General features: G+C 37.2%; 1 protein-coding gene across 7 annotated transcripts in view; it reads right to left on the bottom strand.

The window, feature by feature from the left end:
- Positions 1–258: 258 nt before the first annotated feature.
- The window catches only part of BICD1 (BICD cargo adaptor 1), a 169,702-nt gene continuing 154,795 nt past the window's right edge, over positions 259–15,165 (bottom strand). For 2 of the 7 annotated variants that reach the window (XM_039570410.1, XM_039570411.1), the window contains exons 8-9: positions 11,965–12,050; positions 5,824–6,000 (exon numbers count right to left, since the gene is read on the bottom strand). In XM_039570410.1, the coding sequence (XP_039426344.1) occupies positions 5,913–6,000; positions 11,965–12,050 (174 nt within the window). In that variant the 3' untranslated portion in view covers positions 5,824–5,912. Of the gene's footprint in view, positions 6,001–11,964; positions 12,051–15,165 lie in introns of all 7 variants that reach the window. The other 5 variants (XM_039570409.1, XM_039570407.1, XM_039570412.1 and 2 more) reach the window with 4 other exon arrangements.

Raw genomic sequence — 15,165 nt, 5'->3', positions numbered from 1 at the left:
ATAGCAGCATTTCAGAGATCACTCAAATCTGCTGGAAACACTGTATGGGGAATCAGTATTTTAGTATCTGCCTCAAACTCAGAAAACAGGGGAAGCACCTTGGCTTTAATTCTGATTCCCTTTTCCTTTAATGTTGATTTCCCTGCTTGATACCTTTTAAACTTACAATCATTGATCTCGAAGAATTAAATAATTGTGAAAATCTAAGCCAAGTCAAAGCACTGCAAACTGCTGTGAATAGAAGTAGACCAGACAGAATGGTGTTAAATGAACAAAAATGGCCAGTTTATTCACTGGAACAGTTATGCATTACACTGTAATTTTAATTGGAACATAAAGATGTAAGAATCAGTATATCGGCTTCGTTTAATTATTTTCTTCAGCACTAGAGTGTTTTTCCCAACCATTTGACTGCATGATCATATTACACATGTACAAGCACAGACTTTATGAATCCCTCACAAGGTATTATCTAGGATTGTCTACAAGGACAAGGAAAAGTTAACATGGGAATTACTTCGATTTTAAAAATAAATGATGCATTTTTGGAAACAAGAATTATTTAACTTTTTTGCTTTTAGCATAAAGTAGCAACAAGAAGAGTTTCCAATACTCAGTCTTTAGCAAATGAACATATATACTTTTATATTCTTCACCACCTAGAAACACTTCATCATTTAACCCCAAGAAGGCAGGACAACATAATGTCAATTCAACATAGGAGTAGCTGAGTTATTACAGCAGTAAACATACAGTATACAAATTTGTGTTTGTCACAAACTCCACCAATGCTAAAACTCTTTTGAAAGGAACACAGCAATCTGTATGGTTCATTAAATACAGAACATCATGCAAATGGAAACATTCAATAGATTACAAAAGTCACAAAACATCGGTTTTCTTTTTTTTTTTTAATTGTTTACAAAGGATCAAGTTAATTAACCCTTTAACAGTCAAACCACAGGGCTGAAAATCAATAGGGCAATAAGTAATAAAATGGACTTAATTTAACCACTGGCATAGCACACATAGCCGTATCTGTGAACAGGAGAAATAATAATAAAATAAGCTAGATTACTCCTATTTCTTGTTCATAGCTGTTAAAATACCAACTAGCTAGCAAGCCAGTCTACTTGAAACTTTTATCAAATGCTTCTGTTTATTGATTTTCCAAAATATTTTTGAAATCAAGTAACCACATATTCAATAAAAACTCAGATTAATAACACTGAGAAAAAACATACACTCTTATCCACTCTTGTACAGCAGATCATGATAAACAAAACAAATAGAAAGCTTTGTAGAAAGACATTTTTGAAATACAAGGCTCTATCACCCAGAGTCTGCCCGCACATTAACTCCAGTAATGAAATATTGGATTTTTCCTCTGTCAGTTTGTCATTTGGTTAGCATTACATTTTACAAAAGGGATTTTCAAGAACTCCACAGGAAACAGATTAAAAACCAATAAGGATTTAAGCTGTGCACCTCCAAATGAAAGATACAGACTCTCTGTGATAGTTCTCTTGTCCTTCTAGCAAGAGGAATATGCATATCACACAAGAAATAAGAATTTTCTAGCTTAGTTACAGATATGGAGAAGCTACACAATGTTAACAATGTCATGCACACATTTTCCATTGCATATTTTGATGCATTTGTGACTGAAGGCGAAAGGCAATTGCTTTTTATTTCTTTTCCTCAGGATGCTTAATTACACTAAAAAAAACCCTTAATGGTTAAAAAACATCTGAATAGTATATATCCCTTTCGGACTCACTGCATACACAGCAAATGAAAACTGAAGAATAAGTGATGACTGGAATTTTTAAAGAGGTAACTGTAGCAATTATCATACTTCAAAGGTAAAACATCAGTCCCTGCCATTCTCAAACGAAGATTTCCGAGGAAGAAAAGAAAGAAATTTACTGTAACCTCAGTGGATATGCATCTTCTGCCAAAGAAAGGAACAGACCTCAGAAAGGCTGATGTAATCTACACCTTATGATGATGATCAATCCAGCTTTAAGTGGAGTTGGCAGCACAGCTATTGACTTTGGCATCGCAGGATGAACGACAAGGTTGGTACCAAAATTAGGGCCCAGACTCCGGGTGTCGTTCCCAGTGGGATAAGGACTGGGTCAGATTTTACTAACAGCTTACTTAAGTATGTCCAGCATAAGTATGGTGAGCAGCCTTCATAGGTGAGGTCATATTTCATAACTGAGGTTATATTTCATAACATAATCTCCTTTATGTACACACATTAATATGGCAAATGACTTAAACAACTTTGTAATCTCTTTAAAATAAAAAACAAACTGAAAATCAACTTGGCATCAAAACTTGCAGCGTTAATTAGAGTTTCATTCTATGAACTCTGCAGTATAGCTATGATTACATGAATTTACTGGGAAAAATGTGGATAGAGAAAGCACAGAGATGCCAACCTGTCAATCAGATCAATCAGAAAGAATATCACTGTTGCCTCCATTTAGAAAATTCTATACAATTAGCATGAAAAATGGTTATATGTCCTCTTTCTGTAAAACCTCCATATATGTTCTGACTGATAGAAAATATATTTTTCCATACTATTACATTTTACAATTTATTTTTCATGTTTTTCTCCCTTTGATTTTTTTACCTATTCTTTTTTTCCTCACACATTTCCTATAAACTGCATTTCCAGAAGCAGGTCATTCACTGAACAAGGAATAATTTTTCACTACATCAGAAAATAAAAGCCAAACCAAAATGCCCCTATTTTGACCTAAATGACCCTATTTTGAGTAGGCTACTTCAAATCCAAAGAAATTTCAAGGCCATCAAACAGAAAAAAAAGCTGTGTTTCAGACACAAAAGTCAGAGCAGAATTTGAATTTCTTCCTTAATGAGCAGAACACATAGTAGTGTTTCTAAGTATACTCAACCATTACAAATATATGTATAATTTTTTATTAATCCTTAAAAATCAGAGTAGATATCAACACAACATAAGCTATGTTTAAATGGGAAAAATGTAATCTTTTGCAACCCTTAAAAAATCCCAGGCTTTTGCTTCTGGTTTTGTCTGCATGTAAATATTTCCTACAAAATCTCTCACAAAATTTTATGTTATCAATCAGTATATAACAAAGAAGAGGTTTTCATCTTAAGTTCAAGGTATGTATTTTATTTTATTTTATAGTGGTTAACTGACAAAAATTGTCCCAGGGACCTACATAGTTTTGTAACTTACAATGCAATAACTACAACCGTTTGCACATTGAAGTTGGTTTGTTTCTAGTTCTCTTACATTTCCAACACTTACATTTTATTACATATAAAAAAATGTAAATTGAAAACTTAGAAATTAAAAATTTAAAACTTAAGAGAATAAAATAATGTATTTCTATAAAACAGGGCCACAACTTCTATACCACTGAATGTTCTTTTATAACTCTTGATCCACGTGGGCATGCATATGTTTCTAAACTGTCTTGATACCATTTTTCCCCCCCCCAATAAATTTGTATCTATACAGAAAGGAAACGTATTTCACTGAATGACTGTTTAACTAAATTTTAGGAAAATGCCTTTGATTTGGATATGAAAATAGGAAAAACTATTCCAAGTGCAGTCAGTGGTAACTGTATTCAAAGTGCTATGCAAATTCCTTCTCTTATTAACAATATACAGTAGCTGTCTTTGCTGGATGCAGATATCCATACACCAATTGGACAAGATCAGGAATCTGGAGATGCTTTTTGAAAGCTGAGTTTGCCTCAGAGAAAATACTGTGGGTTTGGTTTTTTTTTAAATCAAAATAGCAGCTAAACTCAGTGTCAGACATCATGATAGAGCTGAACAGGGTTTCACTTGACCTTTCTGTGACAAGACAACAGGCAGGTTAAATATGATACTGAATAGTGATGTAAAGGTATATGAGAAGAATCACGTGAACCCCATGGAAACCAAAGTCAAAACACTGCTGAGTGTTATCTGTTTGATCTGATCAGGACTGGGTATCAGTTTGTTCCTATTTTCTCTATCTCTGTGTTTTGTTACAATAGCTCAGCTGCTTTGCCAAGGTTACACGACAGACGCTGTTGATGACATAAAATATTTCTATTTACAGCACCTTTGTTCTTGGTACTATGGTAGTAATGTTTTGTTAGGCACACTGAGTGGTCACCGATTCTTTCCTCTGCTGATGTTTTGTGAACTGTAACATTTGGTAAGCACTGTTACTAACAAAACTGACTTCATTTTCTCAGATTCAGGCAGAACTTGAAAATATTGTTCCAGCCACACCTGCAGCAATTTTTTTTTTCCCCAGCTGCCCCATACCTTAGGCTGTACTGTGTTTCCCACTCGTAGGTCATAGATGTGCTGCAGAGAAGGAATAAAGACGTGGAAATATCTAAGCCTCTCTTCTGTAAATAAATTAAGGCCACCTAACAAAACAAGGAGCCTGCTAGTTACCAACAAGTAGGCAGGTAGGCAGCATTGCAGACTTGTTTCTCTAGCTGATGACCAGGTGGGAAACCATAGGTGCTGAACCACAACCCTCTACTTAGCCACTTGCCTTGTTGCCAGGTACTGTGCAAAATAAATTGCTCTATCCTTGACTCTGTTCTGAAACTCACTGCTTTTAAGAAAAAACAGGCTTACTCAGCTTTTACAGGAAAGAATCTTTAACTAGGAACACTGTGCACTGTTGCGATAGAGTCTGCGTAGTGTTGATCACCTGAGTATTTGTCATAAACTGACATGAGCTAAGGTTCTGTGTCTGTTGATTTTTGGCAAGGAAAAAATGCACTACAGTAAAGTCCTGCTGACTTTGATCCACACCATCAACCCTACCTGCATGAGTCCTTTCACCACAGAATACTTCACACGAAATGCACACGACTTCCCCATTCATACTAGCCTTTCCTGGTAAGGCCTCGAGCTAGGATCCTGAATATGGGAGCGGGAGGAAAGAATGTTTTTAATTAGCACACAGCATTTTACTTATTTTAGATTTTCTTTCTCAGATACCAAATAGAAAGTAATCCCAAAAAACAGCACCAATTCATGATGCGAAAAGTATAATTACAATGCAAGCAAACAACTGAAAACAAATCAGTACATTATCCTTTCATCTCCTTCTTAGGCTTAATAATTATCTTTCAGTGAAGAGCTAGAACAAAACCAGAAGCTAGTGTAATAGGAATTGAAAAAACAAGTGCATAAACAATATCAGTGCAGCAGCAAAATATACAGTCATTGTTAACATTCCAATTCAACCCATTTCCAACATTTTTGTGCAATAAAAATTGGCCATGTGCTGGCCAATGCAACAAGCCTCTTTTTAATATTAACACAGTCATTCTTCTCTGAAGCTATTTCTGCTTGGATTTAAAAAATAAAATTAGTTAAATACAACTCTCACAAAAAAAAAAAAAAGGACCATATTTTATAAACACAAAATTCTGGTGCAAATAAAGTAAGAAATAAATATCACACCTTTGAAGACAAAAGGAAATTTGAACTGATTCCTATGGCTGAACTTAGAGGATGTGAGGGTAGGATTTTTGTAACATATTTTTTTAACATTGGCTTAAGTCTCTCATCATTTCAGAGGTAAAGCCAAGCAGCTGGGAGGAACATTTTTGTCGAGATGCTAAATTTCACTACACTTCAGTTGTGATAGCACAGTTTGAGTACAACCAGAGGAACCATAAAAAGTCTTCTTGATAGGTTGGGCTCTGTGCTTTGTGTTCTTCTTCTCAACCTTCCCTCAGTTGCCAGAGCAGGGGATATGAATCCAGACTTGCCAATGCAGCAACAAGGCAGGATTGTCTACCCGCTTGCTGGGAACAATCCCAACCTTTGTTGCATGAACTCCACTCTGTTTGCATTTTCTCTTACGTTGCATATGAAGATTAGGGGTAAGGAGGAGGCTTAGAGAGACAGTTGAGAGGGGCACACTGAGAGCTGGAATGTGGCTGCTCTTCTGGAAGAGCATTAGGACTGAAAATTAAAAAGAGAAAAAGTGCTTAAAATACAAGGCAAACTTTTTACAAGCATGTAAATAGTACAGGGCTGGAAACAAACTTTTAAAGGGGATGAAGCCTCATCTCTAAATCCATATCCTCAGACACACAGTATACACAAAGAAAACTCTCAGTGCACAGCAAGTCAGGGACACTTGGATGCATTTGTGACGTGGCCCAGATATCCCACTTCACAGTTCCTGTACAAAACTGCTGTTTGCATGCTGGGATGACAAAGGCTGTGTGGAGAAAAAATGCATCTGTGAAATGGGGGAGCGAATTTGAAGGACAAGATGCAGGTGCCATCTTTACGTGAGTATTAAAGATTTTCTATATGCAGCTGATTCACTGTTTGAAATGAAGGACAATGCCAGGCTGGAAATCAGGTTTCATAGCTTTGTGAAAATATGATGTCTTACTGATCTTGACCTATTTACTAGTCCTTTTGTACAAATACAGTGTAGTTTTCTTCATCAGGCCCCTTAACCACTACATATTTTATAATTTACACTCCCAAAGTGTGGGGATTTCTAATGTTTTGTTTTCTTTTGGGGTTTGTGCTGTTTGAATTCTCTTCATTCCCTCATATACTTCTGTCATTTGACCGTTTTTCATGTACAATATGTCTGATAACAGCATTCACCTGTTAAGACTCTAAAGTGCATTTACAGCATTCACTGGCATATAGCACAGAGAGGTCTGAACCAGCTTCCAGGGGCTGGAGTAGAAGCAAAGAAAAGGGGTAACTAACACAAACACACCCCACTTCTTGGTGCAGAGCCGTAGAAAAACAAGATACCAAAACAAAATGCAAGAAAATGTTGTTTATAAAGAGAGGGGGGAAAAAAAAGGAAAAAAATACCACAAATCCCAGTTCTTTAATGAGTCTGGGAAGAGGTTTTTTTCCTAATGCTTCAAATGTTCTACAGCGTTGAAGTTATTCCAAGCTCAACAGAGTGATATATGATAAAGCACCATCATTTATGTCTCTGTCTTCAAGAGAATTTGCCTTTTCTGTTTTCCTTCTTTAGAAACCGTGCTTTTACATATTATCTCTGCAGCACAGACTATTGGAGTACTGGCTGAAGGAATGCAATTAGCCTGTTGCTGGAAATGAATCAATTTGAAATGCCAGAGGTATTTGGAAAACTGCTACTGGAAATGCCAGTGGTACTGAAAATGTCTTTAGTCTCCACATATAGCATTTACTTAAGGAAACAAAGGGATGACGTTGTGTTTGACTGAAGAAAGAAAGGAGTGTGCACCACCACCATTAAGTAACTTGATGGCAATGTCTACATTTCCAAATCAGAGAAATCTGGGAGGTTTTGACCACAAATACACGAGTATTCAGCAGGAGCAGCTCTGGGCTTATTTGAAGATCATAGAATTGCATGTCTTAAGTTAGATTCTGTTTCCTATTAATGCTCCTGAAGATGAGTTTCTTGATTGAAAAATGGGTGGTGAAGGGGGCTATAGAAGCTCAGGACCTCACAAGTTTTGTTTTGTGCTCAGCTGTTTAATAGCTCAGTCTCAAAGTGTGTAGTGTTATGGACTATGACACCTCAGTTTATATATTGATTTAGTCTAAACCTAAGCACCTAGGCATAAATATTTAATCTAAAATATTTAATCTAAAATATTTTCTTGAAGCTTTAGTAGCTGGACTTGTTTAATCAAACACCCTGACAACACATCAAACCTTCCTTCTCTAAGTAATTCTTTCCATGGCCATATCTATCCTTTCCCTCTGCCATATTCTGCCACATGCAGATGCAGATACAGCATCCACAGAGAGATCTTATTGAGATCTTTGCCTGCTCCACGCCAATGAACAGGAGGGACTGCAGATTGACCCAAAAGGTCTGTATTTACTCTCAAACTTATCCACTCATCAAGACCCAGCTCCTGGCTTCAGCACCTCCTAAGTTTTCAAGACAGGCTTAGGAGAAGCCCTAGCCTTAATTCCTTCAGAGACAGAAAACTGAATTAGAATCTTAACATCACATTTGGGGAAGATAAACAAGGAGGTAATTACATGACCCTACAAAGACTGGCTTACTCTTCTCCCTTGCTGCCTTGTTTCTTTTTAAATGGGACTTCTATAATTGCCAGAGAGGAACAGAAACTCAACACACACATTCCTTGCTTGTTAGCAGAGATGTGTTTGTCTTTTGGGGCTTCCTTCCTAACTTTAAAAATAAGCAACAAAAGATGCTCATACTCTGAGGGAGAGAGCTGGTGAGGAAATGGCTGTAGTTACAATGAGTTACGTACAGCAGTGGCCTGCAAGAACCTCTTTGAGACACATAAGATTCTCCTCTACACAAATAGAAACAATTATAATAACATTATGGCATGACCTTCAGTACAAAGACAGCCATGACAGTAAAAACTAATACAAATTATCCCAGGCTATGCTCAGATTAGAATTATATTAATTTTCTCTTCCTGGTAATTCTGCATTGCTTCTTACTTTGAAATACAAGCACACTTCTGTGCACAGAAGAAAAAGAAAAATTTGTTTTACTGTTTCCTTTTCAACAAATAATAACTATTAGGGGCATTAGGAAGAGGAAAATAAAATTGCAAGGCTATCAGGCACCTTTATAGCAACATATATAACCACATCACCTGCAGCTCCAATAGATTTAAATTTTTTTCTAAAACTCTGCTGTTTTACCTTCCTCTCCTCAGAAACACAATTCATCCAGTTCATTAATGCAGATTACTGTAGCAATACATAAACTAAAAATACACCAGAATCAGCAGTGACACACGGCATTCAATGTGCTTTTTATGGCAGTAGAGGTGCTGGTGGCAGCAGGTCCTGGAGCTGAGCTATCAGACACACTGACAGTCACAGACAGCAGAGGATGGCAGGGGAGATTAATAACACAAAGCAAGAGAGAGACATTGAAGGACCTGAGTTTTTGACTATAAACAGAGAAAAAGGAAGAACATTGTCACAATCACCCCATGGGATACGTGTACTTTTTAACACACTTGGTTTTCACAGACATTTTTGTAAACATCTCTTTAAATGCCTGTATCATTTGGGGATGAATTCATTCAATTGATGAATAAAGCCTGTGCAATTTTTTGTGTTAGTATTATTGTCTGGCTTCATGCAGCTCTTTTATTTTTTTCCCTAGCACTCAAAATGCTAATCATGTATTTCTAAAATTTCCTGGAAAATAGCGTGCAAAGCCCTTCAGTGTTTGTAAGCACTCTGTTCTGTCTTAAAAATGTCATTTACATGCAACATTGTGTGGCATTGATTGTAACTGTAACAAATCAGCAAAGGAAAACATTAACAGACCGATGATATCTTCAGATTGCAAAAGTTTTGCATGCATTAGGTTGCATATTTTACCTTATTTTAAATTTATTTCCTACTTTATATAAATAAAAGCATTATTTCATATTAAAAGGCAATATTAATTTATTTTGAGGCATTGGGGAGTTGTGGTTTGTTTTTTTATTAATAGATAATTTGGGTCTAGAGTTTTGGCCTCTGATAATGAAAGTAAGGTTTTCATTGTATTCAACAGAAACTTGAATACAATCCAAAGACAGACACACTCTTTTTAATATTGGATAATGGCAATATTTTAGTCTTGTCCAGGTATTAGACAGGTAGAGCTACAGGTGCTGGGAAGGGGGAACAGCACCCAGTAATTTTCCGGGCAGGCCTGGATTTGGTTGCTTGCCCCATATCCCTGGACCTAGAAACTGAGGTGATGAGTGGAAGGCAGAGCAAGATTTTCACGCATTGTTGCATCAGTTTACTTAAAAAGATCTCTTAAGGCAAGTTCTCCAACCAAGTTTCAGTTGAAACATGCAGATTCAAGCAAAAAGACCAATGTACAGCTAAAACAAATTGACTAGATCTGCCCTGGAGTCTCATTTGGCTTGAAACTGTGTAGCTTATCTAGTGAGATTTACCAAAGCCTATGCACTGGAACCACAATTACAAAAAGGCCAGAGTTATACAAGTCCCACTTAAAAACCATAGTATAGATAATGAATGAGGGAAATCTGTGAATCTACCTGCCTTATGGTCAGGCATATTAACTGGTTTGAGCACGATTAGACATCGCAGGATGTGGAAAACATCTGTGTGAACCACAAGCCTTAACAAGCTCTTGTTTAGTCCTGAGCGAAATGCCACTGAGAGGTCACATTACTGCAAGAATTGCGTTGGAGACTTTAAAAAATAAGCCCAGCTCTCTCCTAAAATGGGTGACTTCAGGGCTGGGTAGAGCTTTCATTAGCCTCATTTGGCATCACCCTGTGGTGTAAATCATATGTGCCATCCCAATAGGGACAGTCAGAGGACAAGGAAGGGTGGGACAAGCTCCTGTTTTCCTTCTCTGCTGCATTTAGAAAATCCAAACCTCAGTAAGTCCAACTGGTTCCTTAAATGCCCTCAAATTTTAGTCCAGATTCCAATTACCTTATTTAAAGAACTCAACAACTTGTGCCATTGTGCTGATTTGGTTTAAATCTATTGTTCCACTTCACTGCTTTACAAAGCTGGGCAGGTAATGTGACTGAGGCAAGCAAGGCAGCAGTGTGAATATATCAAAAACAGTGTTGTTTTGACTTCACCAGACAAGTATCAATTTAGTGGTAAAAACAACAGCTATCTGAAAGTCAATTTTTCACCTTAGTGTGTAAGGTGTGTGTTGTTTGTAGGATGACTGACCTGAAGTTTTTAAAATATTAACCATATTTTTAATTATTAGAAGAAGGTAATGCTTGCAGATAAATAAACGTACACCAGTAGCAAATCAGGTAGGTTTTCCATTCTGAGAAGAAGTTTTAAAATTACAGAAGCAATTGTTTGTTAGAATTTAGAAAGGGATGGTAGTAGAGCATATTCTCCACTAAGAGAGTCGCTCTGGAAGGAACAGAATAGACTTTAGTTTGTGACGGTAAATTAAAAGGGGTTAAAGTAAGACTCGTTGACATTAGGCTTCCATGTATCCAAAGCACTTAATGATAATCTCAAATTGCTGTAACATCTAAAATACAGCAGCATCACTTTACTGGCATTTTAAGGATTTTAAATGTAACTTGCAATTTTTTTTCAGTGAGCTGTAAAAATCTAAACTGCAAATCAGCAAATGACACTTTTCAGTTATAATGAGTTTACACCAACTTCTCAGTAAAATTTTCATATTACTCTTACATAGTAAAGAAGATAATAATACTTCCATTTTGTAGGCAATAAAAGAGAGGCACTAACTTGGTCACTACAGTTCAAGCAAAGGCCTAAAAATGTAACCTATTTCAAATGAGAGCACAGACATAAATAAATATCTGCACAGAATGTACCATGAACAGATAAAGAAAATTATTGTAATGTCATTTTGCTTTGCTTAGGTTTGAGGTTGTGCCTTGATTAACTCAGCCATCCCAGAAGCATGACTTGGCCTTTATTCCACCTGTGAGCAAGGACACCAGGAGTTTACTTTTAAAAACAAGATTAAAAACTGATTGTGTTGGGTCTGAGCTTCCAATCAGGGAGAACTTAAAAGTGTCCGCTAAAATCTCAAAAATGTCTTTAAAATGCCACCTTACAAAAGGCAAGCCTACACCTACCCCTGAAATTAAAAGTCCCCCATTTAAGTAAATCTTTCTAGCAACAAACTAAAATCATTACTATTTTGGCATCATTTAGAAACTGCATAAAAATATCTAATGAGGGCTGCAAGATCCAGCTTTGCATTTTTTCCATATTTTTACAGGGAAACAAGCGCACGAATGCTGTGACTCATGTTTGTACTGTCACTGCAAAAATTACCACTGTACCTCAAGCTGTTAAAAGTTTGCTGTTATAGAAAAAGTGAAGAGCTTCTGTGTAAGGAAGAGGAGGGGGGTGGCAGGCGTGCATGCAGCTATGTGCAAAGAGAAGAGAGTTAGCAGAGTTTACCTGACAGTCTGGCAATCTGGCCCCCTGGCTAGTTGTGAGCCGTGTGGCGGTATGGAGGCAGCAGGCTGCTGACAATCTACAAGAAACTGATAAATTAGACATATATACAGAGAGACTACAGAGCAAGGGGTTAGTAATGGCAGTACACAAGCTATGCATCTCAGGGAGAGATTTAGTGAGGAATGTGCTCTTGGTGCCTTATCTGACAGAAACACCTTTTTTCTGATTGCAGTGACATTGGCTATTGCCTTTTTCGCCTTTTCAGAAGAAGCACTGGAAACGTTTTTGTTTGTTTTCCCTTAGCACTGGCAAACTTTTGTTTAAACAGACAACAATAATGGGCTGTATTCAGGACCTGGGTTAAAACCTTATACTTCTCATTCTTCTGCTCAACATGAAGTTGTTTTGCTCACATCTAATATGAAAAGGGCCAATAAAGCTACTCAAAGTTTATCCAAGGAACTTATATCCATATAAAAACAATTATGTCATCTCATTACAACATACAAGAAAAAGCTCGTAAGAAAGTCTTTATAGTTTCTGAACAGTGCTTGTGAGATTGGGGTTTTTGTAGGAAAAAGGGAAAACTTGATACAGTCAGTTTCACTGTTCTGTCTAGATTATTTTATCAATTCCCTGCCAAAGGAGTTTCCACATTAATCACTTGCAAAGCTGTATTATGGTTCTTAATTTATTAAATAACCGTAAAGCCAAATAATCCTTCATTTTTATGTTTTCCTGTGACATTCAAAATATGAAGACAGATTTAAACTGGATAATACTTGTGGGGCTTCATGAAAGTAGTGGAACAAGACAACCCTGCTTTCTAAGTCACTAGTGTCTACTGAGATTTCCAGATCTCCAGATTTGCGCGTTTTCCCTGCGGCATTCTGGCCTTTTCACTCCACTGTCTGTGTGATTCAGACTGTCACACAACAGAGTCATCAGGATCTTTTCAAACATTAGAATCTATGGGTGAAATTCTGATCTTATGAAAAACTACTGGAGATTACCTTTTGTCTCCTGTAAGACCTGCAGACCTTCCTGACTGCTTCAATCTGATTCTCAGCCTCTTTGGTAGAATGGGGTTATTTTCCCCTAAACCTTAAAAATGAGACAAGGGAACTTCACATACTTGGAAAGAATTTCTTTTTTGTTTTTTCTTCAACTGGTTGCTACTTAAAGCTCAACACCAGTAATACTTTTTCTTTACAATGCAGACGTTTCTCAAAACCCCCTTCTATTATTTGTCTCAATCAATGGAAGAACATGCAAGTAATTTGCTGTCAAGAGTGTTGAGATGACATCAGGTACTGCAGAGCAACACACCTTCATAGCAACACTGAGCATCATATCCACTATTACAACATTTCCCTTGCATACCAGCCCACAGGCCCTCTCCCTAGTTCCTGTGAAGATCTGTGCTGACCTCCAGTGGGTAAGAAGCAAGTACACCCAAATCACTGGTTTCTTCCTGCTTCAGCAAAGAGGAGAAGGGTTTGGACCTATTTTCTAGTACACAGGTTAGAAAAATACGTGCACAGTTTGTGCTGGCACCATTGTGTCCAGAAGCAGAAATGGAGTAAGAAAGGATACTCTGCCACTCATTTACCAGGACTGTCACTATAGCCCTCAGTGCATCTTCTAGCAGAGCAGTACAAGAATTGGCAACGTATTTGAGTCATGAATAGAAGGGTCTGTCATTTCAGCACGAAGTTCAACTAAAATAAGAGGTGTCTGAGGAACAGACAGATCAGGATAACTTCAGGCAGAAAATGATAGCAAAAAAAATTTTTTAAATTAATGCTTTATTCTAAACAAAATAGCTTGCAGAAGTCCAAAGCAAAGTCATGCCCCACAGGTTATACAAGGTAGTCAGTGAGGAAAGAAATACAGAACAGAATGCTGTGTGATGAAAAGGTGCAGACAGGTTTCATTAATACAGAAGAAATTGTTCTGACAGGCTTTTCCAGAACAACACAAATGCCCAATTTATGATCCTATTCTAATATCTCAAACACGGTGCAAATATTTTATGATGCATCTTGATCTGCTACATTTGGCAGAGTGCACGAACAGTGAGCCAGATTCTGGGAGGATTATGCAAGCTGGGTAATAACTATTTCAGTGTGAGCACACTCCCTTGACTTTGTGTGAAACACAATTCTAGCTGGTGTCAGCAAAGCTCATGCAATGCGGCTCACGTTTGCATCAGGAGCAGTTCTAGTGATCCACATGTCTTAAGATGACTGAATCGTCCTCCTACATCCTCCAGGAGTGAAGTTTGTGAGGATTATGCTAGGAAAGAGCTAAGCAGAATGCATATGGCTTACATAGACACATTTCAAATTCAAAGGACCTTCTTATCTACTTATGTCCAAGTAGCTGTGCGAGAGCTAACTTTATTCCTTCTATATTTAATCCTTTTAAGTATTTTGGAAGATTTGTAACACCCTTCTCTAATGTCATGACAATTATAAAATGACTTCTTTCTAGTAAGGCACTCCTGCCTGTATCAAGTAAATGTTTGTTTCTTTCTGAAATACTCTGCTGAAGGTTAAAAGTCTCAAAAAAGTCTTTACTAATTCTGTGGTCAATGTCACATGCCATGAAGACGAGGTAAGAAAGACATGCTCTCTTTTACTAAAAAAAGTAAAAATATATTTTAAAATCACATTGGAAGAAGCCTGTTACCTGTATTTTCCAAATCTGAGGGCCTGTCAGTCAAGCTACAGAGCGAAAGGACATTCTGTCATTTATGAAGAAGGTACTTGGGGTACAGACACAGATTACACTTTTTGGTGTGTCTTCTAAGACTACCACCAAGGAAATCATGAATAAAGTTATTAAATACAGACTATCTTATTTCTCCATCATCTTCACTTGCTGTGAGGAAATAAATCACTTTGGGGCAGGGGATGAGCTGGCTGATCTCAAGTCCTTTTACAATTCTATGAACCTATAACAAAGAAAGGAATTTTAGTGATCATTTCAACCACAGATGGCAAAGAGGAGCTACTGGACGCAGAAATTCACATGCCAGTTTTCACTGAATTCAGCAGGAGTTGTGCCTGCAGAGCCTTGTGACAATATCCAACAGCACTTACCACTGGCTCCATTGGAATTGAGGCTTGATTCTTGCTATATGTTAGTTTTGTTTCAATTTTTCAGTTCCTGACATTTTAGCCACTTGCACAATGA

The sequence above is a fragment of the Corvus cornix genome, chromosome 1A (genome assembly GCF_000738735.6).
Source record: "Corvus cornix cornix isolate S_Up_H32 chromosome 1A, ASM73873v5, whole genome shotgun sequence".
NCBI classification, from domain to species: domain Eukaryota; kingdom Metazoa; phylum Chordata; class Aves; order Passeriformes; family Corvidae; genus Corvus; species Corvus cornix.
Note: the sequence above shows the minus strand (reverse complement) of the source record. Positions and strands in the feature narration are given on the sequence as shown.